Genomic DNA, 16,113 nt, shown 5'->3' on the forward strand with positions numbered 1-16,113 from the left:
ATTTAGCCAAGAAACCCAAGAGGGTATTAATGGAGGAAGAGAGGAAATGAGGGACAGAGACAGAGCAAAAGATACGACAACTTTTACAGGCTGACGAGATCTCAAAGAAGAAACAGGATGCAAAATGGATACTGGATTAGCCTTCATTTAGGGTGATAAATATGAGAAAATTCAGTTATGGGGCTTTGAGGACCCAAGAAATAATGACCAAAGAAATAATGGTCAGAAAATTTAAAAAATAAATAAACAAAAGTAATCCGTATACAGTATATGTACCATTTATTACTGTATGTCAGAATTATTGTATGAAAAAGATGTCCACCAGGGCGCAGAAGACAAGTATCAGGAACAAATATCAGGTCTCAGAAACTGCATGCATCAAATTTAATTCATGAGGTATTAAGACGTTAATTAAAAAAAACAAAACAAACAGGCTCTGAACAGTCAAACCCCATGTGCTTTTTCCGTGAAGGTGGGGTCAGGGACCTCAGATTGAGAACTACTGTTCTACATCATAATGCAGCTTTTGACCACCGGATGTGACGGCTGCAAATTTAATTAGACAAAAATGCTGAAGGCCTATAAAACTCATGATTTTTAGCTAAATCATATTTTTCTCCTCATAAATGAAGTCTAAGTCTTTGTGCAGCTGTGATTAAAGCCAGACACCCCAGGATCACCGTACTTTAATGATTGTTTTATTAAAATATTTAAATAAATATGAAAATACACGAGTCTGGTCAGCCTGTGAAAGCTCTCCTTCTTGGCTCATAGTGTGTAAATCCATCCGGCCCTGCTTTGAGTCAGCTACTTTAACACTGGCTGCCTAAAGAAGAGGGATTGAAAGTGGGGGAGGTATTAGCTGCTAACGCTGCTGTGGTATGCGACCTTACACAGCAGCAGCCAGGAAACCAAACATACATAACACACACACTCCACAAAAGACTTCAGAGACAAGCAGTAAATGTACATGTTTTATTTAACACATTTCACTCATTACAAGCAGTACCACCTCCTCTAGCGGAGTGCGATTATTACAGAAAAATGTATTTGATTTCTTAATGATTTCCGGCTTTCAGACAGCCTATAAAACTACAATAATACTGTATGTATGTACATATATGCATACATATATATAATATATACACATATATATGTAAATAAAGTGATGTTGCCAGATTACAGCAGGATATTGCAGATAAATTCAAACAAAACGCACAAATTTCCTAAAAATCTTAAAGAAACCTCAAACTGACACAAGGATATAAAAACACGTAGAAAAAGAAGAAAAAAAATAAAACATAACATTACACACCATTTTTTTCTTTATTTTCCAATGCCATGTTGAATTAAATCTACATCAACTCACAGCTGTTATTTATTTTAAAAATATAGTTTATGGCCGTCTGTGATGTTCCTGAATCAGCAGAGTGACATTCAATGAGCTGCTTTTTTTTTTTTCCATGCCCAGACTGGCTTCAAAATGATGTTACAAAGACGGGTTGTGCATGAAAGTCTGCACCTCGTGCAGACATCCTGACTCACGGCCGTCCGCTCAAAGTGGGCCCTCTGTTCTCCTACATCTGGTGTGTCTGCTTCTGTTTCCAGACCAAATAACAGGACTGAAAACTTGGCTAGACTGTGATCCGAACATGTGCGTTAAGCAGCTGTCAAGGCAAAATTTTTAACAAGGCGTTGAAAGTTTTTGTCAGAAAGTGGATAAAGCTACATTAGGTAGATTTTAAAGAAAAATTTTGAACTTGGAGGCAAATTTTCCTGGTTTTCCTTACTTGCTCTGATGCAACTTCCAAGTTCTATCAGTAGGTTATCCAAAACAGCATGCAAACACAAAGCCACAAACTAGTCTAAGACTACACTAGATTTAAAAAGCTAAAGATTTAAGCAAAACGGGCTGAACTTTGGGTAAAAGTCAGTATCTGATGAAGCTCACGGCAGCAAAAACCATGACTGAGTTATAAAGCGTAAGATAAGGGGTGCTGACTCAGACATCTAGCTGATTTTTTTCCTTTCTTTTAAACCCACAATCCTCTCACAGACGACGCATGACTGAAATGAGATTGTGCAGACTGGGGCTGGGACTGAAGGTTTCAGGACTTCAGCCTTGTGCAAAACATAATGAACTATACCTGATCACGCTTTAGATGTGTGTAATGACAGATGTCAATCACTTAAAGTGCCTGAGTAACGACAATCACAACAGAAAAAAAATCACTCTAAGAGAACTCAAACATGAAAATCAAAACAGCGACGAAACAATTAAACCATTAGCTTAAACTAGCAGATAAGCTAAATTTAAGTACAATCTCCTCGTGGGTTAAAATATTCAGATGAAGTCAAGTTTTTACGACTGCCAGCAGATGTAAATATATATTTGGAATGATTCAGACAGAGAACTGCTTTCCCTCACTTCCTTTTACACCATGCAAATGGACTTGTACTTTGGTCACTGAGAGCTGTTATTACTATGGTGCATAGGAGTTGTCATATGTCTCATATGGCACAAAAGCAAGAAACACAATACTGATGACAAAGTTGTATAAAAACCACCGTCTGAATTTGCTGAATAAATACAGTTAAATGCGTAACCCTTATAACCAATATTAAAGAGACTAGATCCCATTTTGTGTTTGGTTAAATATAAAAAATCCCCCCTTTTCTATTTTTGAAGACATCCACAACCTGCTAATCATACTAGTATCTATATATACTATATATGTATATATATGTATGTACAGCATGTAAGCTGATGCAACCAACAGAATGCTATCAGAGAAGCATGAAGAGATGCAGCACCAATGAGCTCACTGAGAAGCAAGTTTCTGTCTGTCTTCTTGGTTTTCAGACAGTCGTCTTTAATTCGCGCCTCAGCATCTGCTTGCCTGCAAAGTCTTCTCCCTCATTCTGCTGGTTTGTTAGCTGAAGCACCAAAATTCAGACCAGCAGGAGGAGAATGTTACAGTGCTGCATCCCCTGATGTTACAACTCAAGGTGACGGATCCTTGTTTGATGCTACGTGCTCGTGTGAATCCTAAGATAAAAGGCAGAAGCTCTCCTCTGACTTCCTGACTGGAAACGTTACAGGAAACTGGCCTTTTCTAAAGTTACACACTGGTTAGTTTCCTGCGACTGGAAGCGGTTATCTCATCTCTGCTAATGATGAATGCTTTGTTAAAACTCTGGTTAGTGTTAGCATTCTGCCAGCTACAAGCAACGATGTTAGATGGGTACATAAGATGCAGAGCAAGGTTAGGTTTGGAAAGAAAGCCCCTAGGATGGAGTCTCTTTAATGGGTTTAGACGGTGGTCGGAAGTGAGGGGCTGTCATCCGTCTCCACCTTCTGCTCCGGCGAGCAGCAGAGGAAGAGGCGGCTGCCCAGGCTCTTGAAAGCAAATTGAAAATACATGATGTGACCCATGGCCACAAAAGAGACAGAGATGATGACCAGCAGGCCAAAGGCCTCTGGGTTCGGAGCCAGAATCACCATGATGAAGTGCAGCAGGTCTAAGAGGTAATTCATGGAGTTCTGGACGCCGTTGATCACACCTCGCTCCGACTCGATCACATTCTCCTGGATGAGCTGGGTCACTGACAGGTCGAAGGACCACAGGCCTGTGGGACGAAGATCAACAGTCAGCTCTGCTGGTACTTTTACAGCCACAGTAAAACAACCTCAGATCTCAACAGTAGCTGAGGTGGGAAACAGGGAGAGTTATGGGTTTCAAAGGTTGAGAATATGACTCTGACTTCCGTGACAGATTCTGATTACACATGAAAAAGTCCAATCTGTGAACCTACAATGTAAAATGTAACACTGGTAACATTAATGTACTACACTCAAACAATGTGATTAACATGAGTGCATGAAAAATGGTGAAGTGGTGGTGGGTGTTTAACAATCTAGAGGTAACTCATAGTATGCCCCTTTGTACTTCTACTTTTATTTTGGGAGTCTAGTAATAGCTAAAATTTCCCAGGTACTTATTAGGTTGATCGATAGTCACATGATGAAACAGATTCTAATGATTTCAGTAAGAGGCAAAAAAAAAAATTAGAAATAAACTATTATGTCATATTCATGTTTCATTCATTCATCCTCTTGTTTCTTACAGTTATATATATATATATATATGTATATATATATATATATATATATATATAAATATAAATACACTGTATATACTGGTCATCCCTGTGTTAGATACTAAGGCAGCTGCAGCGTAGTCTGACATTAGTTTAGGGAAAATCTCTACAAACAAAAACAATTAGGGTTGATCAGTTACTTTAAGTAAGACAAACCTGAAATCATCATGTGTGTTGAAGTTATTTATCACCTTCAGCTGCTTCCACAACGTCATGTACTTACAGCAAATTTATTGAGTTTATAAAAGTTCTAAAAAAATTAAAAATCATTCAAGTCAATTAAACTCCTTCACTAAATTTAAGACAAACTTAATTATTTTGAGGCAACTAGTTTATATTTTTATTTATTTTGGAGTAAAGCCAACTCATTAGATTTTACAGTCTAGTTTCTTCAATCACACTTTTTCATGTCATGGGAGGACGTGGACATGCCAATGCTGCCCCTCTAATTTCCTTTGGAATATGACTTCCATATCTCTTAATCTAGTCAGTGATTATTTAGATTAGAATAAAATATAATAGAATAGAACTTCACCATCCACCAAAGTGGAGGATTGTTTGGCTCACCATCACAAACGACACATTGCACATTGGAGCCTCTACTTGGCTCCATTTTTATAACCATTAAGTTATAAGTAAGTTACTCACCGACTCTAGCAGCGATGACGCCAGCAAACAGCAAACTGACAGACATGTAGGACTGCAGAGGAGGCACCTCTTCAGCCGGCGCCGCCGTAGTGGTGTTGCCTCCGGTCAGAATGCTGGTCAGGCTGTGGTCCACCTCTGGCAGGGCCTTCTCTCCGATCAGGTGGGTGTAAAGCTCCTGAAAGGGCGAGACGCTGAGGTCGAAGGGGCTTCCCGGAGCGAAGACGGAGATGACGCACAGTATGAGGCAGGAGAGCTGGGCTATGCCCGAAATGAAGCCGGTGCGGATCAAGCCGCATTTCTTGCGAACCCAAGTAAAGGCGACGGTGCCGCAGATGCCTGCGATGGCTGAAGCCCCCATCAGGAGGCTGAGCACTGAGCCGTTGAGGCCCTGCGTGTAGGCGAAGCCCGTGGTGATGCAGTCAAAGCCGAGCACCGTCATGTAGAGGAAGGCCAGGGACATGCCGGCGAAGAAGATGTTCTGGTTGTAGTAGGCCACCCAGCCGGCCTTGAAGGTGCGCAGGGGCTCGGCCACCTGGTAGCAACAGCCCTGCTGCTTGGGAGAGTCGGAGCTGGGCACTGCTGCCGTCTCGTTCATCAGCGGCTGAGACGACTCTTCAGGACTTTGGCCGCTCTCCATATCTAGAAGAAGGCACAATAATGGAGATTATTCAGGTTTTAGTCCTACAGATAAGTCTGAAAAGGTACAAACAAGCAGCTACTGCACCTCTTGAAGGGCTGAGCTGTTTGAGCTCATGCTGCTGCTCCTTTTGCCCGGCTTTCACGGCCAGCGCCGGCGTCTTCTGGTACACCTTCCACAGGAGCGCGTACTCCACGCACATGGAGCACAGGTTCCAGCCAGAAATGAAACCACAGCCGATGAAGTGGGAGCCAAAAGCCATGATCTGACCCACTAACATGGGAGCTAGAATGTTGGTCAGCTGGTCGATGATCCGCACCGTGGCATTCATGTCTGTTGGAACATGAAAATGTTTCACAGTAAAATGTTTGACCAAAGTGAAGGTAGGTACATTGATTAGGGTCAGCAGGTTCAGCTGAGAGTTCTGCACCATGTGAGTAAATCTTTTAAATAGCTTAGCACAATTAGGGAAAACTGCAGGGATATAAAAAGTGGAAAACGAGAGTGAGTCACCAGCTGGGCTCAAAGTCTTCTCCGCTGAGATGTGATAATGAGTCATGTGAAGCCTGATAAGGCGCACTGACCTGCCAGCTTGCTGCTATCTTGACCCGCCACAACCACCACCCAGTCCCTCTGGATGGTGATGGACATAGCCGTGCTGGCCAGGTTGGCGATGTTAGCGATGGTGATGACCAGGATGTAGCAGGTTGTCTGCAAATGAGGATTTTTACATATCTAGGTTATTGTTGAGCATGTTGAGCATTTTCTTTGTTTTAAATAAAGATGCTCAACATTTTCTTTTTGTCAATAAATTCCATGAAGAGAAGAAAATAAACAAATTAACGGGGCCTTGCTGTTGCGTTTCTTTACCATGAACGCAAACTGGAGCTGAAGACATAAACAAGCCTGGCTAAAAACTGCTCCAGCTGGAATAAAATAACTTTCTTTTAACCCTCTGGTACATAAACAAGGCCAGTTTTTTTTCATACACAATAGTTCACATCTACAGACATGTAACATTAACGCTTCTTTAAAATTTATAATCTTATTTTACTTTTTATTTCTTTTTCGTCTGTATCTCTTCTATAAAATATTTATTAAATAATAAATCATATTTAAATATCTATTCTATAAAATAATTTATAAAATACTATTATATCATATTTTTATATGTATTTTATTAAATTACTTATAAAATATTATATTTATATAGCATATAGAGTCTTTAAAATAATAATGAAATACTATATCATATTTTTATAACATATCTATTCTGTAAAAAAACAATATAATTTTCTTTTCTGATTATTACTGTAGTAAACTTGGTAGTTATAATGTATATTAAATTATAAAGTATAATATATTTCTTTATTCTTCTGGCTGAGATGGACAGACCCTGTTCTGTTTCCATTTACTTAGAATTTTTCTGTTACTGATGCACTTTTTAAATGTTTGTTTTGTACATGAATTTTAATTTTTTAACGTATATATTAAATGACTTATACAGATAAACCTGCTTTGCTTTCAGATGGTGGCAGATATACTATCCCCATCCACGTATAAACCAGCGAACAGCTTATAAATCGGTGTCCGGTGTAATAACCACTTTGGATGAAAGGGTTACATGAAACACTAGGTCTTGGATTTTAGTGGAAACCAGTACAGAACCGGAAAACGGACCACGTGGCTGGAGGGGATTTGTTGAAAATAAAGCAAAGAACAAATAACATCATCTCTGTAAGTCAAATGTAAAAAATACAGAATCAGACACAAAGATAAACTTAAGATGAGCATCTGTTGTTTAAAAGAAAATTAATATTAATGACAAAAATGTTACCAATAACCAAAATTAAAGGTCAAGTTCTGTTACATATCATGCAAACTGCAGCAGCTGCTCCGCTCATCATGCCCACACTGAGTGTCTTTTTCTCCCCCTCACACTCATGTGATTGGCCTTGCAGAACCTGCTGACTAAACAGCCTTCGACAAGCTACAATCTCCCATTTCACCAACTTCTCTCCACCTCACCAAACCCTCATCCACCGCCCCCCTTTTTTCCTGGAGACCCAAAGGCGTCTCACAAATGCTCCACTAACAGTCGAGCTTTTGTGTTTTGCTTCGGCACCATTTCTCGAACAGCAACCTGACAAAGTTTGCATTTCTGCATCTCAGACTCAAACCTTTTTGTATTTCACATATTCAAAAAAAGTTAATCTTATTGATGTGAGAGCTCCTATCAGCAGAGGCAAAGAAGCTTCAACCCCGGGGTCAGAGTTTTACAGTATACCAATAAAAGTGGCACAACTTTATCCAGCGAAAATCCCCATCAAAGCCCGATGAAACAGTGAGGATCTTACCAGAATCCATCCATTGTAAAGCTCCACAAGCTGTTCTTTGAACTGGAAAACAACCATCAGAAGGACCCCACACACGATGACACAACTGTTCTGGACAAGCAGTGAAGTCTGGGCCACTGTGGAAACGCCACGGGAGGCATTAGAGAAAGAAGTCTTCATCAAAAGTCTTTCCAAATATCAAAGGATTTTTCCTGTTTTCTCATTTAATCTAATAGTGTCTTAGACAAATTCTTCTGGAGAAACATTCCTTATGAAGGCAGGAGAACAACACTCAATATATTTTATTTTTCTTTATTCATATTTGATTTTTTTGCTTCCTCACCTTTGAGTCTGGGATTCCTGTCCACCCAGTCCCCGATGATGGCCCCCAGCAGGAGCACAGAGCCGGCCACCACCAGCCCATACACCGCCGTGAGCAGCAGGCTGTTCCCATACAGCTCCACCAGGAACACAGCCACAGCAAAATTCCACATTCGGTCACCCTGGAAAGTCGAATTCTTATTACTAACACGGATCAGTCAAAACATCCAGGTTGTGGCTGAAAGGTGGTTTAGATTGTAACTGTGTGGTTTGAAAAGCTAACACCCTTGAGGCATGAGAGTTATTTGGACAGACCTGTACTTTGTGATAGGTTACACATAACAACTGCATGACTGCTGCATAACAGCAGGTTTGATCTGGAGAGCTATGTTAATAGTACACAAATAGATGGTGCTCCGTTAAACACAATGATGTGGTTATTAATAGATGTGGCTGTTATCATTTCACAGCCCAGCTTTCCTTACCCATGTTGACAGCGCATGGCCCATGTAAATAAGGAATTTCGCTGAAGTGAAGAAATCTTGGATGGATCCTGTAAGGAAAACAAACTGTTGAAGGAATTTCTTAACATGTTACTGCTGGTGGTGGACATCCATCCCCCATGTCATTTGTCATCCTCGCGATTCATAATTATTTGCTTTCAGAAGAAATAACTCACCGCAGCATGTCTTCTTAGGTCCAGAGTTGTCCATTTCAAAGCTGTTCAAACGGCAGACACGAAGAAATAACCAGGAATTTTTCTTCTTTAATAGCTAATCTTTTGTAATGTTATGGAGGTCAACCCCGGTTACACGAGCGTTAACAACAAGAAAAAATAAAGAAAACACCGCGATTCTCCCCTTTTCTCCTTTCCAAACTTAGCTATCACTGTAGCTGAAGTCGGAAAGAAATAATCTTATGGTCTAAAAGATAAGGGGGGGTCGCCAAAAACAAAGACCGAGGGTGGGGGGTGGGGGTGCTCTCTCTGCTGTGCACCGATGGACAGCTCGCTCCTCTCTGCAGCTCTCTGTTTACGTCCCGCCTCGAATATACCCAGCGTGTCACGTGACCACCCATTATTGACACAGCGTCACAAACAGATGCGGTCCTCCTACCGCACGCGCTCAAAAGAAAGAAAGAAAGAAAAAACCGGTGTCACTGTAACAAAAGCCCAGATAAACCCCTTTAGTTCCTACCACACAAGGATAGCTGACTTCTTTTACTGGGTCCTGTTTATCAACCTGTTTACGTCCAAAAAAAAAAAAAAAAAAAAAAAAAAAAAAAAACCTGTTTACGTCCTAGCAACGGACAGGGCGCGCGCCTGTCACCTCCTTTGATTTTTTCTCCCGGAAAGAATACTAACTAACTAACTAACTAACTAAATAAATAAATAATCTGAGTCAAAGAATGTGACTTTATGAATTTGTCGTACGACTTTAAGTCTGAGTCTGTCCGCTCATGTTTTTAAGATGTTATTAAAACTGAGGTACTGGTGGGGTAACGACCTGAAGATATTAGTTAGAAAATGTGCTATCCTTATTAACGGGGGAGACTATTGGAAATTAATCTGGTTGCTATTCTATTTTTTATTTTATTTTTTTCCATTTACATTCTGATGATGTGGATAATCAGCTAAACTTTACATCAACTGAAGTTCTTGTATGCTGTTAAAGAATATTAATGCGTAGTAGTCTATTATTTAAATTCTGTTAATCTTCTAAATAATATTCATTTATTTGTTTGTTTGTTTGTTTAAAATAAAGCTCATAGGCAACATTATTTATTTCCTCTGAGCTTCCTTGGCCCCATTTTTTTATTTAAATATATTTTTCAGCTGTACTGCTGTCATTGACGCTCTGATTAACCTTGAGGAAAGAATTTAAATGATACATTGATTTTACTCTGTTTCTTAGTGTGGTAGTTATTTTTACTATTCCTTTAGCCAGCTTTATGCAGATTGTTACTTCATGCTTAAAATTCCAATATTATTACAGCTAAAGTCAATTCAGTTGCTTTTGAGCTATATAACACTGACCTTCAACATATGGCAATGATTGCTGTTTATGTCATCTAGATGATACGTCTTTCCTGAAGAAAATGGTTAAATTTCTGAAAGATTCAACACACCATAACCAAACCTTTAAATGACAAAAAATGGCACGTCTGCCCATTTGTTCTATATTTCTCTTGTTGCATATTTTCTTAATTTTACAGCTGGCTTGTTTGTGCTCTTTTTTTAAGACACAGATGACCGGGAACAACCAATATGTTTTGACACATATTGGTTTTACTTTCTTGAGGAAGTTTTATTATCATTTTCATGGATTCTACTTATAACTGTCTTGTTGGGGGTCAGTTAGATGCAGTTAAGCTCTACAATCACTCTTTCTTTTACAGACTTACACATTTAAACCCGTGCAGGTGATTAGTTTGTCAATTATGTGAGGATTTTATTTTATTTTATTTTTCATTACATAATTTTTGTCAGGGATCATATAGTTTTATATGCATAGTTACTACTAGCTTACTTGAAAAAGAGCATTTCAAACTGTTAAACAAACATGTGTCTACAACACAAAAGGATGACTTGCATATGTCTGCCTATGTGAACAGAAGAGAATTTCAGTCATAATTACAAGAGGAATAAAAGCTTTAAGTGACGTGTTTCTTTTAATTGCATAATTAGATGCACTATGGACTATAAAAGTCATTATTCAGCTGAGTGGGACCCCTGCTTTCATACCTCATCACTGATGGCGGGGGTCCATCCCACAATGTCTATGCTCAAGTGGTGAGTTTTGGAATTAATGGGACTGTGGTGAATAATGCTCACACATACAGTGCTGTGCTACGTTGCATTGCGCGGTTTATATAGTTGGAAACACATGTTTGGCTATAGAAGGAATTGTACATACAGTCCTGTTTTTTTTAACTGTGGTGAGACTCAAAAACACTTTCCGGTCATTCCGGTTTTGACAGGTCCTCCCTGCTGTGTTATGAAAACTCAAGTATGACAACAAACATGCACTCCTTCAAGTTTCAATTCTCCTTTGAGCACAAATGCATCATAAGCAAACTAAAGCAAGCAAAATGACACGTGACCATTGTATATAATCTGTTTATAGCTATTTTATTTCACTCTATTTATCCACCCATCCATCCATCCATCCATCCATTTATCCACCCATCCACCCATCCATCCATCCATTTATCCACCCATCCATCCATCCATCTATTTATCCACCCATCCATCCATCCATTTATCCACCCATCCATCCATCTATTTATCCACCCATCCATCCATCCATCCATCCATCCATCCATCCATCCATCCATCCATCCATCCATCCATCCATCCATCCATCCATCCATTTATCCACCCATCCATCCATCTATTTATCCACCCATCCATCCACCCATCCATCCATCTCTCCATCTATCTATCTGGTGATTCCTGGTGTGTTAGGATCGGCTTTCACCCATTTTTAGGGTTTAAATGAGTAAAAGAACCACATAAATATGTCTTTTGCACCGAGGCTTTTTGACTTCGTCAGGAACCTTTATTTCATCAAAACAAAGAAAGAATTTTTGTTTTTTCTCATTTATAAAATGCTCTTGTTGAAATGATAACCTTTGTGTTGTTAGGGTCAGTTTTGAACCAATTGTAAAAATAAAATTATAACACAATAATTAGACCCCAAACTGAAATCATATGTGCACTGTCTTCCAACACATTGATGCTCTGCTCCTCTGCCATCATTTGAGCTTTAGAGGATTCTCTTTTAAAAACACTTGTAAAAACACAAACAAACAGAGCAGGGCATGTCCAGCGTTCAGTAAAGAATTGGTGACTTGCAGAGTGCACATCTCCAATTTGCAGTATGCAAAAATGAGAAGTTCTGGATAAAATTTTAGGTAAAAATAAGTAAAAAAATTATACAGAGGAATGGCTTTCTGAAGAGGAAGCCAAAATGTAGTAACGAGACACGTCTGATGTGTCTGATAAGGAGATTACTGTTAGTGAAGTTGCTACTGCTGAAAGATTCAAATTCAAAGATGATCAAATCTGTTGGAGGTCAGTACCTCATGATGCAGGTCAACTACTGCAAATGTCAAAACGGCCCCTGGAATCACGAGGTTTGCTGTGACAAGAATCGGTGACATCAAGATGTATTTTGAGCTATTTATGTCAATGTCAGTAAAAAGAGGCATCCATGCTTTGAGAAACTTATGGGAAAAAAGTGCTAAAAAAACAAAAAACACTTTTTCTTGAAGCAAATGTACACGGTTAGAGAGACACTTTTATTTATCGCGAAGCTTGGAAATTAGGGGTTACAGCAGCAATCACTGGCTAAAAATAAAAATAAAGCGGCAAAACAGACATACCAGAAATAAACCAAACACATAAACTGTGTAAACTATGTACACGATATACCAGTTATCAGAGCAAGAGAGAATAAGTGAGAGGAATAGGCTATAGAAGTACATACATTTAAATAAGGATGTGCAAAATCAAATGTAAGAAAAACAATGTGCAAACCAAAATAGAATTTAAAAAGTACAATAACATGGCAGGTGGATAAAAGTAGCAGGAGGAGGATATGGGTCAAACCATAGATGCTGCTATAGTTAATTACATAAAAAAGAATAAATAAAAGAAACAAATTTATTTAAGAAATGTGTTCTAATACCCTTCAGTAATACTCAGGCATCACAACAACCTTTATTTATGTATAAAATTCTCTTGAGGTTCATTTTACCATCTATTTTTGATTGAAGGCGAGGGGCATATTGAGAAAAAAATGTCCTGGAGGCCCACTACAAAAACATTAAAATCAATATTTTTCTGAATAAGAAAGACTAACAAGGTAACCAAGAGATATGAAAAATAGAAATAGTAAGATAGATAATTGTTTTTGTGTATTTTACAGCTCATTTAAGACACAGGTCAAAACCGACCCATTAACATAAGAGACGGTAAAAGAAAACTGACACAAGAGGAAGGTTAAATACATCTTTCAAATTCAAATACAGACAAGATTCAACATTTACTTCACAGCTAATTGGTCTTTTCTTTTCAGTTCCATCCATCCATCCATCCATACATCCATCAGTCCATCCATCCATCCATCCATCCATCCATCCATCCGTCCATCCATCCATCCATCCATCCATCCATCCATCCATCCATCCATCCGTCCATCCATCTGTCCATCCATCCATCCATCCATCCATCCATCCATCCATCAGTCCATCCATCCATCCGTCCATCCATCCGTCCGTCCATCTGTCCATCCATCCATCCATCCATCCATCCATCCATCCATCCATCCATCCATCAGTCCATCCATCCATCCATCCATCCATCCATCAGTCCATCCATCCATCCATCCATCCATCCATCCATCCATCCATCCGTCCATCCATCCGTCCGTCCATCTGTCCATCCATCCATCCATCCATCCATCCATCCATCCATCCTTCCATCAGTCCATCCATCCATCCATCCATCCATCCATCCGTCCATCCATCTGTCCATCCATCCATCCATCCATCCATCCATCCATCCATCCATCCTTCCATCAGTCCATCCATCCATCCATCCATCCATCCATCCATCCATCCACAATCCACCAACCCTCCATCCATCCATCCATCCATCCATCCATCCATCCATCCGTCCATCCATCCATCCATCCATCCATCCATCCATCCTTCCATCAGTCCATCCATCCATCCATCCATCCATCCATCCATCCATCCATCCATCTGTCCATCCATCCGTCCGTCCATCCATCCGTCCGACCATCCATCCATCCATTCATTTGTCCATCCATCCATCCATCCATCCATCATCCATCCGTCCGTCCATCCGTCCGTCCATCCGTCCGTCCATCCGTCCGTCCATCCATCCATCCATCCATCCATCCATCCGTCCGTCCATCCATCCACAATCCACCAACCCTCCATCCATCCATCCATCCTTCCATCCATCCACAATCCACCAACCCTCCATCCATCCATCCATCCGTCCGTCCATCCGTCCATCTGTCCATCCATCCATCCATCCATCCATCCGTCCGTCCGTCCGTCCGTCCATCCGTCCATCGGTCCATCCGTCCATCCATCCATCAGTTCATCCGTCCATCCATCCATCAGTCCATCAGTCCATCCGTCCATCCATCCATCCATCCATCCATCCATCCATCCATCCATCCATCCGTCCATCCGTCCGTCCATCGATCGGTTGGCGCAACTGACACAACAATGCAAAAATCGAAGATCTAATAAATAATGTAATTACAGCCTTCCCTTCCTTTTACCGAGCAAGCAGCCATTCCAGTTCTGATAAATGTGTTCCTGTTTTCTATTCAGGGAATCCAACCAAGTTGTTAAGCTAATGACATTATTCCACCTTTGCTGGAAATAAAGCAAATCCTAGTACTTGTTTAAAACTGCCGATTGGCAACTTTGTTTGAGCAAATCCAGGTTTTCCTGTTTATTTTGCTAAGCTAAGCTAAGCTAAGTGACACTAAGTTAATTCTGCTTACTTTTGTATTTGTTATGAATCTTATTATTGATATTATGTGTACAGATCACATTTCAGCCACGTAATTTCCAATATTTGTAAAAATTGTACAGTCAGGTCAATAAAACAGGCTAAAGAGAAGTTTAGTTACTAAATCATTGTCTATGTATATTTACATAGTTGACATTTGTTGACATTTATTTAATTTTTTTTTTTTACTAAATTATATGTAAAATACATATTGAGTACATATAAACGAAGCATAGACTGCAATGTTTTCTTTTTGGTGCAGCAGCAGGTAGGCCCACTCTGTGCTGTCTCATTGCATGAGGGAGCAAAACTGACAGCACTAAGTAACATAAGCACATATTTTGAGCCAAGAGATAACAATAGGCACATCTATCTCTTTGTCATCTATTCAGGGACCACAGAAAGCCTTCAGCCATTTGCAAATCTGCACACATTGAGCTGCTACAAACAGATAACCCGCCACACTATTAGTGGGCTGGTGTGTAAGGTAGCTGTCATCAGCGGTCAGACAGCTGCTCTGTTATTTTGTGGTCATGTGACCTGCAGGTATGTCTACCTCTTTTACAGCCTGGCTGTGGAACAACAAGCTGTGTTTACGTCTGCTAAATTTATATGGCCAGGATAAAAATATGAGAATGACTTGCCTGCTGTGGCCTCACACTCACAAGTCACAGCTAAAGAAAGAAGTAGTGGAGGATGTGAAATCTCACCTGAAGGTTTTACATCAGCTTATCCCTCTTTCTTTACACACCTAATACACGGTGAGGGCTTTGGTCTTGTTGGAAAAGAACTGAAATGCATGTATGAACAATGTTCTTCTGCATTTCAACAAGAAGAGTTGAAGCATTTGTTTCTGAGGTCTCCACAAATCTTGTGAGATGACCAACCACCTTATTGCACAGAGCCTCCCAGAAACAATGATTATGACCACCTTTACTCATTTCTGGATCATAATAGTGTTGTGTTATTGTTTCCGTGGATATCTGCCTCTGCCTGAGGCCTACCAACTCCACCAGAGCACAATAAACATCAAAGGTCACTGTGTAGCTGTGACCATGAGTTTTCCCAAAATGACAGTCGTTGCTTCCAGGACAAGAAACAGCAAACATCTGACAGCTGTTTCAGATCAATACAAAACTGCAGCTAAGAGGGCAGCAGATCAACACCGCCCACAGGTGTGTTTGTCTGGTCCACGGCAGCTCTGACGGCTGTTTGACCGACTGCTGGAGCAAATATCAACAGTTGCATCATCTGGGCCAGTTGCTGACCACTGCCAAGCCAATAAATTCAGTCGCTGATAAATAACTCTGCCATGATATAACACCACCTGCAGCTTCGTTACTTCAGGAATATTCCTGACTGGTGCTCTGCTTCTGGAGACAGTGATAAAAGTTGGCCCACAGTATTTATTCAAACTAATTATAATACAAAGGTCCGTGAGTAAACATATT

The 16,113-nt window shown here is 40.1% G+C and overlaps 1 protein-coding gene across 1 annotated transcript; it reads right to left on the bottom strand.

Moving 5' to 3' along the window:
- Positions 1-1,407: 1,407 nt before the first annotated feature.
- Positions 1,408-9,116, bottom strand: slc40a1 (solute carrier family 40 member 1). The gene is made up of 8 exons (XM_042001420.1): positions 8,783-9,116; positions 8,589-8,656; positions 8,126-8,285; positions 7,804-7,919; positions 6,031-6,157; positions 5,534-5,779; positions 4,810-5,448; positions 1,408-3,630 (listed from the first exon to the last, which is right to left on the bottom strand). The coding sequence occupies exons 1-8, from the start codon at positions 8,814-8,816 to the stop codon at positions 3,314-3,316; spliced, it is 1,707 nt and encodes a 568-aa protein (XP_041857354.1). The 5' UTR covers positions 8,817-9,116; the 3' UTR covers positions 1,408-3,313.
- Positions 9,117-16,113: the final 6,997 nt, after the last annotated feature.

The sequence above is a fragment of the Melanotaenia boesemani genome, chromosome 12 (genome assembly GCF_017639745.1).
Source record: "Melanotaenia boesemani isolate fMelBoe1 chromosome 12, fMelBoe1.pri, whole genome shotgun sequence".
NCBI classification, from domain to species: Eukaryota; Metazoa; Chordata; class Actinopteri; order Atheriniformes; family Melanotaeniidae; genus Melanotaenia; species Melanotaenia boesemani.